The 24,052-nt window shown below is 46.4% G+C and overlaps 1 protein-coding gene across 4 annotated transcripts in view; it reads left to right on the top strand.

Annotated features, from left to right (window-relative positions):
* The first annotated feature begins 3,509 nt into the window (after nt 1–3,509).
* rint1 (RAD50 interactor 1) overlaps nt 3,510–24,052 on the top strand; it is an 82,381-nt gene continuing 61,838 nt past the window's right edge. For 2 of the 4 annotated variants that reach the window (XM_072471281.1, XM_072471283.1), the window contains exons 1-5: nt 3,510–3,693; nt 10,200–10,441; nt 19,861–20,034; nt 22,161–22,310; nt 23,290–23,446. In XM_072471281.1, the coding sequence (XP_072327382.1) occupies nt 3,538–3,693; nt 10,200–10,441; nt 19,861–20,034; nt 22,161–22,310; nt 23,290–23,446 (879 nt within the window). In that variant the 5' untranslated portion in view covers nt 3,510–3,537. Of the gene's footprint in view, nt 3,694–3,745; nt 3,965–10,199; nt 10,442–19,860; nt 20,035–22,160; nt 22,311–23,289; nt 23,447–24,052 lie in introns of those variants that run through there. The other 2 variants (XM_072471284.1, XM_072471282.1) reach the window with 2 other exon arrangements.

The following is a 24,052-nucleotide window of genomic DNA, read 5'->3' as shown; positions in this document are numbered from 1 at the left end:
CCGAGGGTACCCACTTCTAATAAGCGCTGGCGGATGTAGTTGGACTTAATGCCCGCGACATAGGCGTCCCTGATCAGCAGCTCCGTGTGTTTCAGTAGTTCTATCGCCTCCGTGTAGGTGGGAGCGCCCCGAATGAGGAGGAAGACTTGTGGGCTCACCCGTGCGTAGAGTAGTTGGAGCTTCTGTGGGTCTGAGAAGACTTCGGTGGATGCTCTGAGATATCCTTCAAAGCAGGCTAGCCAGTGTTCGAAAGTCGCTGTGGCGTCGGCTGCGTGTGGGTTCAGCACAAGGCGATCCGGTTGAGTAAGATACTCATCTTCAAAATTCTAGCACAATAAATTGATGTACCATCAATGACCACGCGACGAATGGTGAACTAATGTGGCTTTATTGTGCTACATGTTAAGCCTCCCGCAGCTGGACCCGAGAATGGGGGCTGTGCAGGAGAGCGTACACTTTTATACAGAGCCTGCTGGGTGGAGCCAGCAGGCCGGGATTTACCGTAATAACTGGAGTACAATGGCAGTGTCCGTAATACATGTAATGTATGTTCAGTGGTTTACCACAGGAGGCCCTGCTATGCAGCTTTGAGGAGCAGCAGTTGGCAACTAAAAAACAAATCGATAGCCTGGGGCTCGAACTAAAGAACGAACTTCTGAAGTGAAAGCTCTGAAAAAGCATCGGAATCAGGTTTTGTGACATGAGAACAGGGCTAAACGTCATGGTTTTTAGAAAGGACAGGAAGTTTTGGCAAAGAACAACGCCACCAATGAGAAGTGGATACCTGTCATTGTACTAGTACAGACAGGGCCAGTCTCCGATGCATACAAACTGGGTATGATGCAGTGTGGAGAAGACTTGCTGATCAACTTTTAGTAACAAGAACTAGTTTGCAAGAGACAGAGTCAACTCAAGAGTCCGCAATAAACTGTGCCAAGTGAAAACATAGACATTCCTGAGACAGATGTATCTGCAACAGGTAGATTGATGAGGATAAGGTTGAGTAGGCTATCCCTTCATGTTGGTTCTCTCAGCACCAGCTGCAGGTGCAGTCAGGTAGCTATGCCCTTCAGAACTGTCAATGGTGGTACTACTGAGCCACTATGACTAGTGGGCATTTAAGTCCCTCAATCAGAGTACATTAATCTGTGCCCTTGCTTCACTCAGTGCTTCCCAAGTGCTGTACCAAATAGAGCAGTAATGATTCATCAGCTGAGAGAGAGTGATGATCAGCAGGTTACCTTGGCTATGTTTGACCTGATGCCATGAGACATCAGGAGGTCTGGAGCAATGTTGAAGACTCCAAGAGAAACTCCCTCCTGAATGTGCTACAGTTTGGTTTAACGGGTTAACAGAATACATAGGGCAGGATTCTCCGACGGAGAATCTGGTCGGCGAATCACCGGCGGGCCGCGTGAATCGTGCCACGCCGCCCAAAGCAGAACGGATAATTAGCGCCAATGGTTGGCGCGGCGCCGGTCGTGGGCCGCTCTATACGGCCGGCCCGCCGATTCTCCGGCCCGGATGGCCGTAAGAAAAGAGCCAAGTCCCGCCGGCGCCGTTCTAACCTGCTCTGGGTGGGCAGGACCTCGGCTTGTAAGGGTCGGGTGGTAGCCTTTGGGATGGGAGGGGGGTCCGACCCAGGGAGGGGCTTCCTATGTGGTCTGGCCCGGGAACGGAGCCGACCGATCGGCGGGCCGGCCTCTGTGGCTGGGGGCCTCCTTTCCTATGCGCCAGCCCCTGTAGTCCTGCGCCATGTTGCGTCGGGGCCGGCGCGTTGAAGCAGGTCACTGCGCATGTCCTCGTTGGCGCCGGCGCAATTGCGCATGCGCGGATCCCACGGCGCACAGTTCGCGGCGGGATCTGCAGCTGGAGCAGTGTGAGCCACTCCTGCGCTGTGCTGGCCCCCTATAGGGGCCAGAATTAGTCGTGGGAGCGCCCCGTTCATGCCGTCGTAAAACGCGATGGCGTTTACGACGGCGTGGACACTCTGCCGTGGGATTGGAGAATCCCGCCCATAGACTATAAACTAGGAGTAGGCCATTTGAGCCTCCTATATAATAATCTTTATTGTCACAAGTAGGCTTACATTAACACTGCAAATAAGTTACTGTGAAAAGTCCCTAGTTGCCACATTCCAGCACCTGCTCAGGGACACAGAGGGAGAATTCAGAATGTCCAGATTACCTAACAGCACATCTTTCGGGACTTGTGGAAGAAAAACGGAGCACCCGGAGGAAACCCATGCAGACACGGGGAGAATGTGCAGACTCCATATAGTCAATGACCCAAGCCGGGAATCGAATCTGGGACACTGGAGCTGTGAAGCAACAGTGCTACCCACTGTGCTTCCCACTAATAACAATCTTTATTAGTGTCACAAGTAGGATTACACTGCAATGAATTAGTCGCCACACTACAGCGCCTGTTCGGGTACACTGAGGGAGAACGTCCAATTCACCTAACAAGCACGTCTTTCAAAACTTTTGGGATGAAACTGGAGCACCCAGATGAAACCCACGCAGACACGGGGAGAACATGCATGTCATGATATGCAGGCACACACACACACTCATAATGATATACAGACGAGCAATGGACACAGAGAACAGGACATGACCAATAAGCAGGTTAGACACTCAGGGGTGGGATCTGACTATAAAAGACACGAGGCACTCACACCCGCCTCTTTCTACTGATGAACATCTAGAGAGTCAGTCAAGGGTATTGTTACAATCTCACACCTCCACCACGTGGCTAAGAGCTAGTTTGGTTCAGTCAGACAGAGTAACCACACTTAAGTTAGCAGAGAGTCGAACTCACAGAAAACTGTGCTATTTGTTCAATAAACCTGATTGAACTAACTTCAAGGTCTAGAGTATCTTGCTGATCTAAACTGCATCCAGTTGCAGCCAGTGTACCTAACACCACAATGCAGGCTCCATAGACAGTGACCCAAGTCAAGAATTGAACCCGGGTCCCTGGCAATGGTGCTAACCACTGTGTCTCCTCTGCCATGATCATAGTTGATCCTCTTATCTCAATGCTATATTCCTACTTTCTCCCCATACCCCGTGATGCTATCAAAATCTTTTAAAAAGTGTCTTATCTCTTAATTCAATAGTTATATAGTAATAAGTGACATTGGCCACGATGTAACAGTGACATCATGTGCTACAGCAAAGCAGGCAGCGCCCAGGGGCGATGCATCCCTCAGCAGACCACCTTGTATAAACTGTACATGGTGTCATTGCACCAGTTTGAAGTAACGACGAGACAATCATCCCCCAGGCAAGGTACACTGCTGGTCGTTGGAAAACGAAGCCGCCACCTTCGCTGGGTCTGTCGTACGGTTGGGTGGGCATTCAGTATTACTCTCCTTGCACTGACTGATACGGTCAGAGAGTTTCCAGTATGCTCCGTCCTTAGTTTCCCCGCTCGTTGCATGGATGAGGCCTAGTTGCTGGACTCAGTCCGCGGATGGTCTCCATGGCAACCGCGGGGCCGCCCGGATGTGCTGACGTGCCAGCCGTTGTAATGGCGGCGGCGGCGGATGCGGGGAGTTGCTGTGAGATAACGCACTATGTGGCCGAGTTCGTGGAGAAGGAGTTCGGGAACGACCCGAAATCCTTAAAGAAGCTCCTCCAAATAACGGAGGAGCTGGCACTGTACAAGAGAAACCTGGAGGAGCAGGTACGGCGCCCGGGCCTCCAGTCTGGTTTATCAGTCTCTCCTCCCCAAAGCATATCCCATCAAAATAAAAGCCACAGCAGCCTCGAGTCAAACTAATCTAAGCTGCACTCTGAAATAAGGCCAGTCGTGAATCGGAACGGTGTTTACTTATAAAATGTTCGCAGTCTTAGTGGCCCATAATCGAGACGTGTGTGGAAACCGTATCTAACAGCAATTTTATATGAGGGGAAATTGCACCAACTCAAGACTGAATCCGGTAGAAATTTAGCAGGTTTGTGTCGCCTGGTCAAAAGGCAACAAGTGATTGACTTTCTGTGCAAAGCAATGATGTGGAGATGCCGACTTTGGACTCGGGTGCGCACAGTAAGAAGTCTTACAACATTAGGTTAAAGCTCCAACAGGTTTGTTTTGAATCACTAGCTTTCGGAGTGCAGCTCCTTCCTCACCTGAGTTGCCCTCCGAACGCTAGTTCGAAGCAAATCTGTTGGGACTTTAATCTGGTGTTGTGAGACTTCTTGCTGTTCAAAGCAAGTGTGTGGATTTTGTATTATTCACCGTCAGTGGACACCCGTGTTGCTGTACTGGTTGCACATCAATATGCGTATTTATGGGGTCCTGGAGTGAGTCATTGGGATGTTAATGTGCTGTTAATCCAAGATATGGTGAATAACTACACAAGGGCAGCACGGTGGCACAAGTAGCGCCAGGGTCCCAGGTTCGATTCCCCGCTGGGCCACTGTCTGTGCGGAGTCTGCACGGTCTCCCCTTGTCTGCGTGGATTTCCTCTGGGTGCTCCGATTTCCTCCCACAGTCCAAAAACGTGCAGGTTAGGTGGATTGGCCATGCTAAATTACCTTTATAGTCCAAAAAGGTTATGAGGGGTTATTGGGTTACGGGGATAGGGTGGAAGTGAGGGCTTAAGTGGGTCGGTGCAGACTCGATAGGCCAAATGGCCTCTTTCTGCACTGTATGTTCTATGTTCTATTTGGAATTCTAAAACAATGTATCGCTTTTCATATTTTCTGCCAGGCTATTGCAGTTGTTGGTTGACCCTAATGAAAATGTGATTGTAGCTCAATGATAAATGCTATTGTGTTTTTAATTTCTTGGCAAAATGTGGTGACACATCTGTGCCTGCCCCAGTTAACCAAAATACATCATCAGATGCATTAAAACCAAGTTAAGAAGTTAGTTCAGAAGGCTTAGTATCAGTCAAGTAGTTTAGGACTGGAGGTTTTGTACGCTGTTCAATACGCTCAATTGATGCTGTTAATTTTTTTAGACCCACACAATACAGAGTTGTGTTGAAGTTGCAGTGGTGGGTACGAGTGTAGGTGTAACTCACTATTTGTCCTGCATTTCTGGTTGTGAGGAAGAATCAAACCAGGTTGCTGTTCGACACCAGTTACGTTGGTCAGACCGCAACTATATTTATCATAATGTGTTCAGTTGGCTCAATTCTGGGCTATTTGCTCAATGAAATAAGAAAAATAGTCCAAATCTTTGTTTTCCTCAGGGTACCTCCTATATGACTTCACATTTGGATCTGTGGCACTGCACTGTGAAGTGCTGTGAAAGCAGGGCTTGCCTTTGGAAGGACAGGTGTCCGATTGCTTTCACAATGTTTGAGGGGGAATCTAATAACACTGGGGTGCTAACTGGAGAACTTGGTTTGGCTGGTAATTTTCACAAAACAGTTGAGGTGTGTGAGTGACAGAGCATTGCTGCCACTGAGGGTTGAAGTGTGCAATTTTGGCAAGTTGGGTTGGTGCAGCAACAACCTTCTTAATAGATTTGTTGTAGTGAGAAATTGATAGTAATAGGGCTGAATTGACATAAAAATTAAGGTTACAGAAGATTGGGCTGAGTCAAAAATCCATTAAATGTCTGGTCACTATATTCAGAAATGGCAGATGAAGGGGGCAGCATGTGGCACAGTGGTTAGCATTGCTGCCTACGTCACTGAGGACCCGGGTTCGAATCCCGGCCCTGGAACACTGTCCGTGTGGAGTTTGCACATTCCCCCCGTGTCTGCGTGGGTTTCACCCTCACAACCCAAAGATGTGCAGGTTAGGTGGATTGGACATGCTAAATTGTCTCTTAATTGGAGAAAAAATAATTGGGTACTCTAAATTTAAAAGAAAACAATGGCGGGTGAAAAAGTGAAGTAAGAACAATACAGCACAGGAACAGGCCCTTTGGCCCTCCAAGCCTGCACCGATCATGGTACCTGCCTAAACTAAAACCGTCTGCATTTACGGAGTCCGTATCCTTCCTTTCCCACCTCATTCATATATTTGTCTAGATGTGCCTTAAATGCTGCTATCGTACCTGCTCCCACCATCTCCCCAGGCAGCGTGTTCCATATATTTATCACCCTCTGTGTAAACAAAATTTGCCTCGCACATCTGTTCTAAACTTTTCCCCACACACTTTAAACCTATGTCCCTGGTACTTGACTCTCATACCTTAGGAAAGAGCATCTGACTATCCACTCTGTCCATGCCACTCATAATCTTGTAGACCTCCATCAGGTCGCCTCTCAACCTCCGTTGTTCCAGTGAGAACAGACCTATTAAGGCAAGTGCCTGAACGCAGAATTCTATAGGTAGAGATTGGTTGATTCCTCTTCCTTTTTTATAATAATCTTTATTGTCACAAGTAGGTTTACATTGCAATAAAGTTACTGTGAAAAGTAACTCATCAAATATCCTAAATTGTCAATTCTAATAAAGTAGAAACAGTTTGCTCATTAAGTTATTCTTTTTAATAAGCTGGTAAACTGTCAGAAACAGTACATTTCAGTTAATAGATTTTCACATGAGTGTGAATATGGCAAGCTTTTGTGCAAAAATTGGATTGGAAAATCCTTTTGAAGCTGTTACCCCTGGTTCTGGCAGTGAGTGTATCGATCTTCATTGTTGATGGTTTAAAACCTCAAACCTATTTTCAAAAGCTTGCGCATTTGTTGAATTAATATTGTATATATTTTGTATCATGTATGTGGCAAATATGGTGACCTGATTGACACCAGTTTGTCGAGCATCAAAATTCTATTGGGCAACACAGCTAAACTAGAGTGAGTCTCCTTTGATATGAAGTGAACCAATTGAGTAATTACAACAATATGTCACTTATATGTCACTTGAAATTTTAAAGTAATTTTTCTTGCTATAAAGTCACAGTTGATCAGATTTATTAAATTTGGTTTGGAACTTGACAAAGTGGGATTTTAAATTGTTCTTGAGTTGCCACTGTCTAATTTAAACAACTACACTGTGAATGTATGACAATAAGTCTGCTTATTGGATATGTATGTTATCCAGAAAGTTGCTGATATATTAAATGCTAACAAAAGTCTGTTGTAATTTGCCGCATTGCATATTTTAATTCATTTGTTGGTGGAAGCATGATTGCTAGAAGGATATTTGTCGGGATATATTGTCGGGATGAGCGCCCGGGCGATGCTTCAACCACCTGCTGGTGCCGGGATCGATGTTCACGACCACGCGCTAGCAGTAGGATGTAAATGAATGCAATTCTTAATGACCCAATTGCGGGCCTGGCACCAGAGTCTCGGGCCCTCTGTGATTCTCCGATCTCTTGGGCCAGAAATCACATGGGCGCGAATCACTTCTGGTATTTACCAGCGTGGCCCTGATATGGTGGTCCTTGCAGTGAGCCAAAGGGGTAATCCCTTAGGGGAGTTGCCCGCAAAGTCCATCCAGGATCCCTGCGAGAGGGATTCCTCCCCCCAAAGAAACAAGAACCCTATCTGGAAGCTGGAGAGCATCCCAGATGGGCAGGGAAACAATTACAGTTGTAACACTTGCCTGGAGGCTCCATGTGTACATTCCTTAAAGGAGAACAGCTGCACCCTGTGTTTCAACCCCACAGATCCATCAGCTGCAAGCCATTCGTTCCTTTCTAGTAGTGGGCTGTGACTGACAGCTTCCACAAACCACCTGCAGCCTTGATGCATTCATCTCACTTCATGGAGGAGTGCTGCAACCCCAATGTTTACAAACATCAACCACATCAAAAAATGGTAAGTGTATTGCAATCACACACAAGTGATTGGAATGCACTTCTCTTCGATCTGTTTGATTCCTCTAGTTAGGGTGTCTGTGGCGGGGGGTTTCCTTCAGTTAGGGGGTCCTTGTGTGGGGGGGGGTCCTTCTGTTAGCGGGTCCCTGTGGGGGTGACCATTCAGTTAGGGGGTCGCTGTGGGGAGTCCATCTGGTTTGGGGGGGTCGCTGTGGGGAGTCGCTCTGGTTAGGGGGCTCCCTGTGGGGAGTCCCTCTGGTTAGGGGGGGGTCCCTGTGGGGAGTCCCTCTGGTTAGGTGGGGCTCCCGGTGGGGGGTTCCTCTGGTTAGGGTGGTTAGGGGAGGGTCCATGTGGGGAATCCCTCTGGTTAGGGGGGTCGCTGTGGGGAGTCGCTCTGGTTAGGAGGGAGGGTCCCTGTGGAGAATCCCTCTGGTTAGGGGGTCGCTGTGGGGAGTCACTCTGGTTAGGGGGGGGTCCCTGTGGGGAGTCCCTCTGGTTAGGGGGTCCATGTGGGGAGTTCCTCTGGTTAGGTGGGGCTCCCAGTGGAGAGTCCCTTTGGTTAGGGTGGTTAGGGGGGGTCGCTGTGGGGAGTCGCTCTGGTTAGGGGGGGAGGTCCCTTGTGGAGTCCCTCTGGTTATGGGGGTCTCTGTGAGCAGTCCCCCTGTTTAGAGGGGGGGGGCTATGGGGGGTCCCTCTGGTTAGGGAGTCCCTGTGGGAGTCACCCCCCTACATGGGGGAAGGGGGGCAGCCAGGCAATCCGAGGGTGGGGGCTGCTTTGGTGCGGGGGGTGGGTAATGGGTGGTCAGCCATGAACTTTGCTATTGGGCTGTCCTCTCAAAATGGAGGCCCGATAGCGGGAATCCCTTGTATTCCTTGCCATGCATATATTTGCATGGCAAGGGATGCGGAATTGCTTCCTGATTTGCGCCAACGGGGGAACGTAAATCGTCTGCAATTCTCCTCCGGCTGGAGAACATAGTCTCCCAAAGGGATAATCCACCCCTGGGCCTTTAGGCCTAGTCTACTCAATTTCTCCTTGTGGGACATTCGGTCTGGTGCACCTCCGTTAAGGGAAGTATATTTCTGCTTAGGCAAGAAGACCAATACTGTACACAGTACAACTGCAGTGGCTTCTTTACACTTGTACTCTAATTTCTTTGTAATAAATGCTAACATCCTATTTATTTGCCATCTAATTGCTTACTTCCCTGCATATTAACTTTCTGTGTTTCATATACTGGATATCCTGGTCCCTCTGAATGTCAGCATTTTCCAATTTCTCAAAACATTCTGCTTTTCTAATTTTTCAACAGAGTGGATAAGCCTGCTGCTAACCCCTAATGGAAAGAAAATTGTCTATATATTTCACAGCACTTTGCTGAGAAATGCATCTTCTAATTTGTATCAAAGATTAGTATAAACACTCCGAAGTCAGAACTTGTAATACAAAAGTTTATCTTGTTACTGAGGATTCAATGTAACATGATGTACAGTTATATTGAAAACCAGTTTCTCTCTACCTTTTCAGGTCATCCTACAGTATCCTTGGCTGAGAGGGTGCTCATATCCTTTAGAACTGATACTTTGAAATCAGCTACTCTGGTAAACAAGAGAAGCCTGGCTGCTCTTACATTTTTGCCTCCCTGTGAGAATCTTGTGCCCTGTGTGTGACCCTACTTGTCCCACCCTTTTGGGGCTCCTTTCCCCCAGAGGGAATTGGGATTTTGCCAGACAGCTGCTTTATGCCAGTAAATGTGGTGTTTGAGCTCTTGGGTGTTATTCCTCCTAGACAGGAAAAACAACTGGGATTTCCAATTTTTAAAAAAGTTTCAAAGGAATGCTGGGTAGTCTTGAACTTTTCCAGACAAGGCGTTAAAACAGATAAGAATTTGAAATACCAAATTTTGAAGATTTTGAACAAAGATATTCAATTAATTTTAAAATGCATGCTGGTGGAATGGTATGCAGAACTTTTGCAATTTAATTTCTGAATCTTACTATTTAAGGAACGATCTCTTCTATGGTGTGTAGTTTTGTCTCAGACAGTTAAAACCCCTTTGTGTAGGGCAGCACGGTGCACAGTGGGTATCACTGCTGCCTCACGGTGCTGAGGTCCCAGGTTCGATCCTGGATCTGGGTCATTGTCCGTGTGGAATTTGCACATTCTCCCTGTGTTTGCGCCGGTCTCACCCCCCACGACCCAAAGATGTGCAGGGTAGGAGGATTGGCCACGCTAAATTGTTCCTCAATTGGAAAAAAAATTGGGTACTCTAAATTTATTTTTTAAAAACCCTTTGTGGAATTTGTTCATGTGTTTTATGAACCTTTGAGAAAATCCTGCCCCGATCTTAGCCTGAAACTAAAAGAATTGGTGATCATGTGCATTTGAAGTAAACTCAGTATTACAATCTTTTCTAATTATGAACCTTATTTAAATTTTTGTGTTGAAATTAATATAGGTCCTTACTGTCTCATCTGAAGTACCGAAGAAAATTGAAAATGCATTCAAGAATGCTGAAAACTCCAAAAGGTTACTGAGTGACTTACTTGAGAAAAATGCAACCTTGTCTAAATCCATCAGCAGTCATCTTGAAACAGCCCAGCCATGGATGGAAGAGCTGAAAGTGTCGATTGGTCAGATTGAGGAGATTGAGAGACATCTTTGGTACTTGAAATGGATTTCACAGATTGAGGAATTAAGGTAAACATGTCTGTTTCTGATATAATAGCGTGTTCATAATGAAAGAATGCAAAATGATCCTTTGCAGTAGGTTTTAAATAAGTCACATTTATGAAATCCTATGGCGAGCTACTAAAAGATTACTGGCATAAATGTAAAGAGGAGACTTCAGGGATTATGCTTGTGTAAATTTATGGTGACCTGATTCTGCCAATATTGTCAGCTTGTCTAACCTTTTAGGTTGACAGAGAACTGGCTGTGTCAATGTTGTTTCTAAGTACCGAGAAATCATTCACTACAATATTTAGTTCAGTTCCATATACCAGTCTAACCTATTTCAAAGAAAGTTATTTTAAGCTTTGCCCTTGCTAGATCAATATTTATCCTCCAATCACAATTCACAGGAATATATTCATCATCTGAAGTGGTCTGCTTTGTTAATTATATTCTCAATTAATAAACCACTAAAATTAACCTTTGAATCTCTCTTATTTTTTCTGATGATTGTAGTTAGAATTTATTCCTCATTTCAAATCTCATGGATAGGAATTAGTATCTGTGGTCTAGCCAGGATACAGCAGTTGAAAAATAGTGTAATATCCAGCTGAAAGTGATGAAGGATCCAGGCCTAACATTATTCCTAATTCTTACTTTGCGTATTTTGTCAGCAGTTTTCAGCAGGATATAAAGTACATAGCAAACATTAGAATATACAGAAATTACAATATCTGAATTCTTAACTTGGATTTAATGGTTATTTCCATTGCTCTATATAATTCTGCCATGTCAAAATAACATGGCAGAATCAACCATAAGAGATTGGTGGAATCTTTGGCTGATGCCCATCATATCAAGAGTCCAGAATGATCAAACAGATTGGTATGGAAGCAGTCTGAAGTTCAAAATAAACTTGTCATTTAATGCATACATTATCACATGTATACAAGATCTTGTAATGGTGAGAGAATATTGTACTAACACAGGAATCTATTAGGTTCGGTGTTCTTGCCATGTAATATGTGTTGTTTGAAACACTGGGCTAGATTGGGTTCGTAATTAGAAATCTCCTTAATCTGACCAATCAACACTTTCAGCTCTTCCATCCGAGGGTATTAAGAGAATTGGGGGAGACTTCCGGGTTGCGGCGATGCGGAGCTAAGCCGCGCGATTCGGCAGCTCCCGCGAAGATGGACTTTTGGGCCCACTAACGGAGCCCCAACGGCACTTTTTATATAACCAACCCGTGGGGAAGGAAGGAGAAAGGTCCCCTACTAACCTGCATGGACCGGACCCGCAGCGAAACGGCGAAAAAAGCGGCCCTGGAGCAGCAGGAGAAGAAAGGGAAAAAAAGCAAAATGGCGGCGCCCACGGACAAAGAGGAGATGCAAGAGTTCATCAAGCGCTGCTTCGAGGAGCTGCGCAAGGAGATGGTGGCGCCTATGCTGGCAATAATTGAAGGACTTGGAGCAACCCAGAAAGCCCAAGAGGTGAAGATCCAGGAAAAAGTGAGGTGAGAACGACGACGAGCTTGTGGGCCTGGCGGAGAGAGTGGAGCGGCATGAGGCGCTGCACAAGACGTGGGCGGGAAGACTCGAAGACCTGGAGAACAGGTCGAGGAGAAACAATTTGAGGATCCTGGGTCTCCCAGAAGGAGTGGAGGGGGCTGATGCCGCGGCATATGCGGGCACAATGATCGGGACGCTGATGGGTGCGGAGGCCCCCTCGGGATTGCTGGAGCTGGATGGGGCGCACCGAGTGCTAGCGAGGAAGCTCAAGGCAAATGAGCCGCCAAGGGTGATGGTGGTGAGATTTCACCGGTTTACGGACAGAGAGAGGGTCCTGAAATGGGCCAAGAAGGAACGGAGCAGCAAGTGGGACAATGCGGAGATCAGAATATACCCGGACTGGAGCGCGGAGGTCGCTAAGCGGAGAGCGGGTTTCAACCGGGCCAAAGCGGTGCTGCATCGGAAAGGAGTGAAATTTGGAATGTTGCAGCCAGCGCGACTGTGGGTTACACATAATGGCCAACACCACTACTTCGAAACGCCCGAAGAGGCGTGGACCTTTATACTAACTGAAAAATTGGACTCTAATTGAGGGTTTGTGTGGGAGGGGGGTGTTTGAGGGTTGAAGTATGATGGTTGTTGTACATAGGGGGTCAACCACGCGCAGGAAATGCTATATGGGCTGGGGGAGAGGGACAAGGCCACGACAGGTGCTGCGCCATGGGGGGCGGGGCAAGCTTTGGAAAGCACGGGGTTTTCTTTCCCGCGCGCGGCAAGAAAGGGGGGGAAGGGGAATGAAGGAATGTACATTGATTGGGAGATTCCCACACGGGGGGGGGTCAAAGGGATGGCGGGAGAAGCCGGGGTCAGCAGGTGTCAACTGACTTACGGGAGGGATATGGGGGGAGCAAAAAAGCTAGACGGGGATCTAGCGGGTGGGAGGGAAAGAGGGGGGTGGGGAAGGGTTGCTGCTGCACTGGCCGAAAGAGAACGGGACACAGAAGAGGTGGCTGGGACGGGGGTCCCCCGGTTGGGGGACTGGAGAGTGAGGGAAACGCGGACAAGTGACTGGAGAAAGGGATGGGTCGGATAGGTATTTCACTCGGGATTGGACGCGAGAAATAGAGGGGTGGCAATTCTGGTGGGAAAGCATTTGTCACTTGAGGCCAAGACTATCGTAGCGGATAATGGAGGGAGATATGTGATGGTGAGTGGTAGGTTGCAAGGGACGTGGGTGGTGTTTGTAAATGTATACGCCCCTAACTGGGATGATGCTGGATTCATGAAGCGCATGTTGGGGCGCATTCCGGAGCTGGAGGTAGGAGGACTGATAATGGGAGGGGACTTCAATACAGTGCTGGTCCCAGCACAGGACCGCTCCAGATCAAGGACGGGAAGGAGGCCGGCGGCGGCCAAGGTGCTTAGGGGTTTTATGGATCAGATGGGGGGAGTGGACCCATGGAGGTTTGCAAGACCACAGGCCAGGGAATTTTCTTTTTTCTCCCACGTACGTAAGGCTTACTCCCGGATAGATTTCTTTGTTCTGGGCAGGGCGCTCATCCCGAGAGTGGAGGGGACGGAGTATTCGGCCATAGCCGTTTCGGACCATGCCCCGCACTGGGTGGAACTGGAGCTGGGAGAGGAGAGGGACCAACACCCGCTGTGGCGGCTGGATGTGGGACTGCTGGCTGATGAGGTGGTGTGTGGGAAGGTGAGGGGGTGCATTGAAAGGTACTTGGAGGCCAACGACAACGGAGAGGTGCGAGTGGGGGTGGTATGGGAGGCGTTGAAGGCGGTGATCAGGGGAGAGCTGATCTCCATCAGGGCTCATAGAGAGAAGACAGAGGGAATGGAAAGGGAGAGGTTAGTGGGGGAGAACTTGCGAGTGGACAGGAGATACGCAGAGGCCCCGGAGGAAAGATTACTTGGGGAAAGGCGACGGCTCCAGACGGAGTTTGACCTGCTGACCACGGGCAAGGCAGAGGCACAGTGGAGGAAGGCGCAGGGGGCGACCTACGAGTACGAGGAAAAGGCTAGTCGGATGCTGGCGCACCAGCTCCGTAAGAGGGCGGCAGCGAGGGAAATAGGGGGAATCAAAGATGGAAGGGGAGCCACGGTTCGTAGTGCAACGAAAATAAATAAGGTATTCAAGGCCTTCTATGAAGAGCTGTACAGATCCCAGCCCCCAGGGGGGGAAGGGGGGGATGAGGCGATTCCTGGACCAGCTGGGGTTCCCGAGGGTGGAGGAGCAGGAGGCGGTTGGTTTGGGGGCACCAATTGGGTTGGAGGAGTTGAGTAAGGGTTTGGGGAGCATGCAGGCGGGGAAGGCCCCGGGGCCGGATGGGTTCCCGGTGAGGTTCTATAGAAAATATGTGGACCTGCTGGCCCCGCTACTTGTGAGGACCTTTAACGAGGCATGAGAGGAGGGAACCCTGCCCCAGACAATGTTGGAGGCGACAATCTCCTTGATTCTAAAGCGAGACAAGGATCCACTGCAATGTGGATCGTACAGGCCGATTTTGCTCCTCAGTGTGGATGCTAAGCTATTGGCGAAAGTACTGGCCACTAGGATTGAGGACTGTGTCCCGGGGGTGATTCACGAGGACCAAACGGGATTCGTAAAGGGCAGGCAGTTAAATACCAATGTGCGGCGGCTCTTAAACGTGATAATGATGACATCGGAGGAGGGAGAGGCGGAGATAGTGGCAGCTATGGACGCGGAAAAAGCCTTTGACCGAGTAGAGTGGGAGTACCTCTGGGAGTTATTGCGCAGGTTTGGGTTCGGGGGAGGGTTTATTAGATGGGTTAAGCTCCTTTACAGCGCCGGTTTGTCCCGGGGAAGATGGACGGGGTGTTCCAAAGCTGGCATCGGGCGGGGATTAGAAGAATGGGGGACCTGTTCATTGACGGGACATTTGCGAGCCTAGGGGCACTGGAGGAGAATTTTGAGTTACCCCCGGGAAATGCATTTAGATATATGCAGGTGAGGGCTTTTGTGAGGCGACAGGTGAGGGAATTTCCGTTGTTCCCGGCACAAGAAGTTCAAGATAGGGTGATCTCGGGGGTATGGGTCGGGGAGGGCAAGGTGCCGGAAATATACCAAGAGATGAAAGAAGAGGGGGAAGCGCTAGTAGAAGAATTGAAAGGTAAATGGGAGGAGGAGCTGGGGGAGGAGATTGAGGAAGGGCTATGGGCTGATGCCCTGGGTAGGGTTAATACCTCCTCCTTGTGTGCCAGGCTCAGTCTGATACAATTTAAGGTGGTTCACAGAGCGCATTTGATGAGGGCGAGGCTGAGTAGGTTCTTTGGGGTAGAGGATAGATGTGAAAGATGTTCAGGGAGCCCGACGAACCATGTCCATATGTTTTGGTCATGCCCGGCATTGGAGGGGTTCTGGAGAGGTGTGGCGGGAGTAATATCCCAGGTGGTGAAAGTTCGGGTCAAGCCAAGCTGGGGACTAGCAATATTTGGAGTAGTGGATGAGCCGGGAGTGCAGGAGGCGAAAGAGGCCGGAATTCTGACACAGTCCTCAATCCTAGTAGCCCGGCGAAGGGTCTTGCTATTGTGGAAGGAGGCGAAGCCCCCTAGCCTGGAGGCCTGGATTAACAACATAAAATTGGAGAGAGTTAAATTTGCTTTGAGAGGGTCTGCACAGGGGTTTTACAGGCGGTGGCAACCGTTCCTAGAACATCTTGCGGAGCGTTAGAGGAAGGTCGGTCAGCAGCAGCAGCAACCCTGGGGGGGAGGGGGGAACGAGTGATTATTTGAGGGGATGGACGAGCGGGAGTTGGCATGGAGGGTGGGAAGAAACGGTACGTGCGGCCAAGAGCCAGTGTATAAAGCTATGTAAATATACCATCTTGCCTTGTATATATCTTGCTCAGGGTGATTTTGCGTTATTTTGTTATGGGGGGGGGGTTATTGTTTGTAAGGGGAAAAAATTGTGTTGTTAAAAAACCTTAATAAAAATAATTTAAAAAAAAAAAAAGAGAATTGGGGGAGCACGTTGCAGATGCCCTAACTATAATCTTTCAGAGTTCCCAAGATTTGAGTGTAGTCCCTCTGGATTGCAAAATTGCACATGTCACTCCACGTTTTGAGAAGGGTGAAAAGGGAAACCAGGGAATTACAGACAGGTTAGCCTATCATCTGTGATGGGGAAATTGATGGAATATATAATTGGGAATGGAGTTATCAGGCAAAGCAAAGGGTGGAGGGGTGTGCCTCCTCATCAACTCTTCCTGGTGCTTGGATGTGGCGACCCTGGCGACCTATTGCTCCCCGGACCTGGAATACCTGACCGTTACTTGCCGCCCCTACTACCTTCCTCGTGAGTTCACTTCAGCCATTATAGCGGTCTACATCCTACCCCAGGCAGAAGTGAAGAAGACGCAGTTATAAACAACTACGAAACAGAACATCCGGAGGCCTTGTTCTTCGTGGCTGGGGACTTCAATAAGGCCAACCTCAAGAGTATCCTGCCAAAATTCTACCAACACATCTCCTATTCCATCAGGGGTGACAACACTCTCGACCATTGCTGCACAAAAATCAAGGGCACCTACTGATCCGTCCCCCTGACTGGTCCATATTTAAGAACTCCGCATCCAACCTAAATGTGCATGCCACCACCATCACAGACTTTATCAGCAAATGTGTAGACGATTGCGTGTCAAAGAAAGTAGAACGTACGTTCCCCAACTGGAAACCATGGCTTAATCAGGAGATTGACTCCCTCATGAAGGCCAGGTCTGAGGCGTTCAAGTCAGGCAACCCTGACCTATACAAGAAATCCAGATACGACCTCCGAAAAGTCATCAGGGATGCCAAAAGACAATATCAGACCAAGCTGGAGTCATAGAGTAGCGTTACAGACTCTCGGCGGTTGTTGCAAGGCTTAAACAACATAACGGGCTATAAAGCGAAGCCGAGCAGAATCTCTGGCAGCAGCCCCTCCCCGATCAACTCAATGCATCCTATGCTCGATCCGAGCAGGAAACCATCAAACCACCGTCGACTGCCCCAGCAGCCCCGGACACACCAATACCCATCGTCACAGCTTCTGAAGTCAGATTGGCTTTCTTGAAAGTGAATCCTCGGAAGGTGACGGGTCCGGATGGGACCCCTGTTCTCACGCTCAGATCCTGCGGGGACCAGTTGGCAAATGTATTCGTGGACATCTTCAACCTCTCCCTACTCCGTTCCGAGGTCCCCACCATCATACCAGTGCCAGAGAAGAGCCAGGCAATGTGCCTCAATGACTATCGTCCCACGGCTTTGACATCAATCGCAATGAATTGCTTAGAGAGGTTGGTCATGAGGCACATCAACTTCATATTCCCAGAATGCCTAGATCCACTGCAATTCGGATACTGCCGCAACGGATCCATAGCAGACGCCATCTCTCTGCCCTACACTGGAGCATCTCGACAACAAGGACTCCTACATCAGACTCCTATTTATTGACTACAGCTCCGCCTTCAACACCATAATCCCAGCCAAGCTCATACCAAAGCTCCAAAACCTAGGACTTAGCTCCTCACTCTGCAACTGGATCCTCGACTTCCTGACCCATAGACCACAATCAGTAAGAATAAACAACAACACCTCTGCCACGATAGTCCTCAATTCCGGGGCTCCGCAAGGCTGCGTACATAGCCCCCTACTCTACTCGCTGTACACACGACTGCATGGCAAAATGTGGCTCCAACTCCATCTACAAGTTTGCTTACGACCTGACTGTAGTGGGTTAGATCTCGAACAACAATGAGTCAGAATACAAGAGGGAGCTAGATAACCTAGTGAAGTGGTGTAACGACTACAATCTCTCCCTCAATGTCAGCAAAACTAAAGAGCTGGTCATTGACTTCAGAAAGCAAAGTACTGTATACACCCCTGTCTGCATCAATGGGGCCGTGGCGGAGATGGTTGACAGCTTCAAATTCCTAGGTGTGCACATCACCAAAAATCTGCCCTGGTCTACCCATGTCGACGCTACGACCAAGAAAGCACAACAGGAAACTAAGGAAATTCGGCATTGACTCTTAACAATTTTTACAGATGTACCATAGAAAGCATCCTATCTGGCTACATCACAGCCTGGTATGGCAACTGCTCGGCCCAAGACCGGAAGAAACTACAGAGTCGTGAACACAGCCCAGTCCATCACATGAACCCACCTCCCAACCAGTGATTCCATCTACTCCTCCTGCTGCCTTGGGAAAGCGGGTAGCATAATCAAAGACCCCTCCCACCCGGCTTATTCATTCTTCCAATTTCTTCCATCGGACAGGAGATACAAAAGTCGGAGAACATGCCCTAACAGATTCAAAACATGGCTTCTTTGCCGCTGTTACCAGACTCCTAAATGACCCTCTTATGGACTGATCTGATCTCTTCACACATCTTCTCTACCGAGTAGTACTACATTCTTGTATGCTTCATCTAATGTCTGTGTATGTATTTACATTGTTATTTATGTTTGCCCTATTATGTATTTTCTTTACATGTACTGAATGATCTCTGAGCTGCATGCAAAACAATACTTTCCACTGTACCTCGGTACACATGACAATAAACAAATCCAACTGAACAGCTCGCAAAATGTCAGTTGATCAGGGAGAGCCAGCATGGATTTGTAAAGGGAAGGTCATGCCCGACTAAGCTTATTGAATTTTTTGAAGAGGTGACTAAGGTAGCAGACAGGGGAATGTCTATGGATGGTATTTGTATGGACTTTCAGAAGGCATTTGATAAAGTCCCACATAAGAAACTGTTAACTAAGATGGAAGCCCACAGAGTTGAGTTAGACCCACTTGGATTACTTTGAGCAATTTTGGGCACGACGAGGATGTTTTGGCCTTGAAGGGAGTGCAACATCGGTTTACAGAAATTATACCTGGTCTACAGGGATTGAGCAATGAGGAGAGATTACTCAAATTCGATCTGTTTTCGCTAGAATTTAGAAGGTCAAGTGGTGATCTGATCTAAGTATCCAAGATATTAATGGGGAAAGGATAGAAAAAGATAAACTATTTCCACGGGTTGGAGGTTCTAAAACTAAGGAGCATAGCCTAAAAAAGAGAGCTAAACCGTTCAGGAGAGATTTTAGGAAGCAATTCTTCACTCAAAGGTTTGGAACTCAGCAGTTGAAGCTAGATCTGTTAATAATTTTAAATCTGAGATAGATAGATTTATAAAATATTAAGGGATAAGGGCCCAAGGCAGGTATATGGAGTTAGGTAACAAATCAGCCATGATCTTATTAAATGGCGGGACAGGCTCGAGGGGATGAATGGCCTACTTCTGTTCCTCTACACTGAGGACAGGCCCCCTATTGGTGTAGGGGCCTGCCCTACTTTCATGTTTTGGTGATGGGCCTTTAATTGGTATGAGATTTCTGCCCTTCTCCAGAGGATGGCCTGCCTCGTAAAGCTGCCAACCATTTGGGGGCCAGCAGCTCTGCAATACCAGCAGCATCACCGCTGGCAGCACTGCAGCTAGCCCAAGGAGGTGGCTTTCAGCGATTGGCCTGAACATCCAGCTAAACCCGAATTTGCCGGGACCAGGCTGGCAGACTCCAGCTGGGGAGCAGGGAAGCATATTGAGCAGGACAGTGTTGGAGAGTTGGGGAGGGCAAAGAGTTGGGGGGGGGGGGGGGGGGGGGGGGAGCCTCCTCTTCCTCCTCCTCCTCCTCCTCCTCCTCCTCCTCCTCCTCCTCCACCCCATCTCAATTCCTTCACTGGCCAGCATTTTTATTTTTACAAGATATAGAATGCCCCAAGCTTTGTAAAGGAATCACACCTAATGACCACCATCTTACCTTTGCTAAAATACTGGTGACAACATTGTTATGGTTATCAAACTATTGAATATATCTTCACTTTCTTCTGTTTAACTTGTAGTGATGCTATTTTCATAATGTTATCTCCCCAGTGATTGCATTCAGCAGCACCTCATGACAAATAGTGTATCAGATGCTGCCAATACCCTGGTTTCCATGGCAGAATTAGATATAAAACTTCAAGAATCATCTTGTACTCATCTACTTAATTTCATAAGGTCCACTGTCAAATTCTGGCACAAAATTCTCAAGGACAGACTAACCAAGTAAGTTTTTATTTTAATAAATCTACAGTTTCAGCTACCAGAAGAGGGGTTAGAGTAGTATCAATGTCAGAGTGTTGTATGTAATAGAATAAATGTTAGCAAAAATGAAATTCCAGAGCAGAAAATAGCCATTTAAAAAAAAAGAAATGCTAACTTGCATAAAATGTCTTTTCTATTCTTTCATGGGATGTGGGCATTGCTGGCTGAGCCAGCATTTATTTCCCAACCCTGACTGCATTTAAAAAGCAACCACTTTGCTGTGGATCTGGAGTCACAGACCAGTTAAGGACGACAGATTTCCTTCTGTAAAGCACATCAGTGTTACGACAATCGACAATGGTCATCTTTAGACTTTTAATTCCAGATTTTCTTTTATTGAATTCAAATTTCACCATCTGCCATGGCGGGATTACTAGTCCAGCGACAATACCACAATGCCATTGCCTCCCCCAATAATAAAGAATTGTTGTTATTCCCCAAATGTTATATTTTTCAGTAGACTAAGCTTTCTCACTTTACAAAAGAAATGCGAGATACCTGGGCTGTACTGTGATCCTCTGAACAGCTGATTATGAATGACCTTTGAGAGAGCCTAGGGGGGCCATCTACCTATTTGTCTCTCGAGGTAAGAATATGAAGCATCTCAAGAGTAGGAAGAAAATTATAATTTCCAAATGAATACAAATAATAGCTCTTTTACCCAATGGAGAAAGAATGAACATAAATGAAGCTCCTCCATCTTTCAGGTGTAAGTTAAACGTGCTTCTTGGGTGAATTGGACATTCTAAATTCTCTCTCCATGTACCCGAACAGGCACCAGAGCGTGGCGACTAAGAGGACTTTCACAGTAACATCATTGTTGTGTTAATGTAAGCCTACTTGTGGCACTAATAAAGATGATTGATTATTGATTATTATTTTATTGTCTGCCCTCTGAGATCTAATGACTCTTTTTGAAGAAGACAGGAGAGTTCCCCAGCATTCTGATCAACCTTTAGCCCATGACAACTTTGCAACTGTTGTTTATCTGGTCATTATCACTTTGTTGTTTGTGAGGACTTGCTGTGTGCAATTTGGCTGTTATGTTTAACCTACATTATTATAATAGCAATTAGACTTCAAAAAGTACTTAATTGACTATCGTGATTTGGCACAACCTGAGGTTGTGAAAGGCACTGTATAAACACATTCTATCTTCAATCCATAAAAGCTCCACAGGACATGTCAGGTTATTGCATTATATTTTCAACCTCCACCTGTTTTCGTGCTATCTTCCAAAGCAATTTTTATAGTCGCAAATAGTATTTATTTTGTTTATAGCTTGTCTTCTCCAATGTGAAGCAGGGTCCAGTGATCCTTTGGGAGGCAGAACCTATTTAGACTTCCTTCTGTTACTGAAAGTGCTTTGTCAACTCTAGGGTATAATAAATAGAGAACACTTCTCGTGACATTTACAAGAACGCCATCTTTTAAAATAGGAAAAGAGCAAATCTGATGTGGAAGAGAGTGGAGACAGGTTAAAAAGTGCTGACAGAGACCAGTGACGCAGGACAATTGTGACTGGAGTAATTTGAAAGGATTGCGCTAATGTCAGAATGTAGAGGAAGATTCATTACAGCACTGATACTTTGAGAGATCATGAAAATGCTGCATGTCAAAGAGTAAAGGAGTCGGAAGAGAACATGGAGACAGAAAGAACTCGAGGATGAATAGGAAACTAGAATGGTCAGATAAAATTCAGATTACATTGTAAGGGGAATAATAAATAAGGTTAAACACAGGCAAGTTTTTAATATCTCTGCTTTCTTACCAATGTGCTTCCCTTCACACCCAAAGCCTTGATACTTGCTTGAGAATAGTTCCACAGGAACCACAAAAAGCTAGCCATTTTTATTTGACAAAGTTTGGAAGGGTATTTGAATGAAAAATCAGGAGTTAGAATAACCAAAGAACTGGTTCATGTCTTCATGTAACATATACACTTCCACCAATAATTGCTGGATAACAGGCAGGAAGGGGAGGCCGATCTGATTTTACCCTTCCTACACGAGAGCCTTGTCAATGTTTGTAATTTATAAGAGTGAATACCATTTCTAAAAATGATCATTTAATGTTTTTCTATGTAGTGATTTTGAAGAAGTTTTAAAACAGCTGCATTGGCCGTTGATTGGACCGCCACAGTCCCAGATTCTTGCAGTTGCTTCAGCTGCAAACTCAGCAGAGCTCAACAACAACTTGGAAACACTTTTCATTCAACTTCTTAAGTTACAGATGTCGTATCCTTTCCCATTTGGCACCTGTAAAGTAATATTATTTCTAGTATCTGGATTTACTTCAGGATAGAAAGACATCTGATTTTAATTCCAGAGTTCCCTCAGTTGGGTGAGATATGTCAGTTCTCAGTGAGCTTTGTTCTTTGGGAGGGATGCTCTTGAGAGATTATTTTATGTGAGTTGTACTTGATGTCACCTAGACTGACTTGTATCTCGCCAGAAGAGGCTGAGTACCCACTAGCAAGATGCTAGAGGTTAAATAGAATTTACCTTTGGGCGGAGGTGGAAATGGGGGAAAAAAGAATGGACATTCATCATCGAGAAAGCTAATTACATCTGCAGAGCAAATCTTGGCAAAGGATATGTAAAAAAAACATTAAGTTAAAATGATTATAAAATTATATTGCATGTTATAAGTCTAATTTGCCAATTTCTTTATTGTTAGAATTTTCATAGGGGAGGCCATTTTGACTCGAGCCAAGCAAGGAAACATTTGATTTTCCTTGTATTTTCTCCAGGTACCACCGTTCTGTTGCAGTAACTACGTTTGACCAGGAGGTGGGGATAAATATTTGATAAAGATGGCTAATTGTATCTGTTAGTAGAAAAACTTACTGCTAACTTACTGTGGTGTGTATCAGAATTCCTTGTAAGCCATGAATCTGTCATTTGACAGTCTGCTTCTGGACTTTGGTTTTGTTTGTTGCGTATTTTATTTTTCAGTTTCAAATATATGTTTCCAAGCTAGGAGAATTTGTTTTATTCTCCATTAACTCTGTACTTTGCCCACTTGAATTGTTATTGTTTGACATCTTTGCACAAGTTGAAATTGTATTCATAATTAGGTGTAATTGTTGTCAGTTAAAACTTATTGAATGTTGAGTGCCTGGCGCCTTCCACATACTAAAGTTGAGAGAAGAGGAATGTTTGCCGAATAATCTTTGAGAATCTGATCAAACTTATCCTTAACTTATTGATGCAGAGATGAACTAGTAACTAAACGAAAACAGCTACCAGAGAAGTATGAAGTTCCTGCTTCCTTACCAATTGCAATTCCCGTACAGCTCATGCTATTACCACTACAGAAGAGATTTAAATACCACTTTTCTGGAAACAGGCAAACCAATACGCTAAACAAGGTTTGACATTTTGTTGAAATGCCGTATTTAATAGGATAATATAACAAACCTTTCCCCAGCTAGGAATGCCTAACTTACATTTACTAGAAGGTGGTAAGAAATAAGAAAAAGCCATTCGGCCCATTAAGCCTGCTTTTCCACTCAATAAGATCGCGGCTGATCTGACTGTGGCTTTAACTCCACATTCATGCCTGCCCCCAGTAACCCTTGACTCTCTTATCAATCAAAAATGCGCCTAACTCAGCCTTGAATATATTTAATAACCCAAAATCCACTGCTGGCTGTGGAAAAGAATGCCAAAGACTGGTTACCCTCTTGGAGAAGAAATGTCTTTGTATTTCCAGCCTAAATGGGAGAGCCTTATATTTAAACTGTGGCCCGTTATTCTAGGTTCCCCTATGAGAGGAAGAATCCTCTCTGCAACTACCTGTTAAACCCCATCAAAATATTCTGTGAAATAAGGTCACCTCTTACACTTATTGGAGTTTAGAAGAATATAAGCTCAACCTGCTCAACGTTTCCTTATTAGGAATCAGCCTAAGGAACCTTCTCTGAACTGCTTCCAATTCAAGAATATCCCTCCTTAATTAAGGAGACCAAAACTGT

This window comes from Scyliorhinus torazame, chromosome 13 (genome assembly GCF_047496885.1).
Source record: "Scyliorhinus torazame isolate Kashiwa2021f chromosome 13, sScyTor2.1, whole genome shotgun sequence".
In the NCBI taxonomy this organism is placed as follows: Eukaryota; Metazoa; Chordata; class Chondrichthyes; order Carcharhiniformes; family Scyliorhinidae; genus Scyliorhinus; species Scyliorhinus torazame.
The sequence above is the reverse complement of the archived record's forward strand: the minus strand, read 5'-3'. Positions and strand labels throughout refer to the sequence as shown.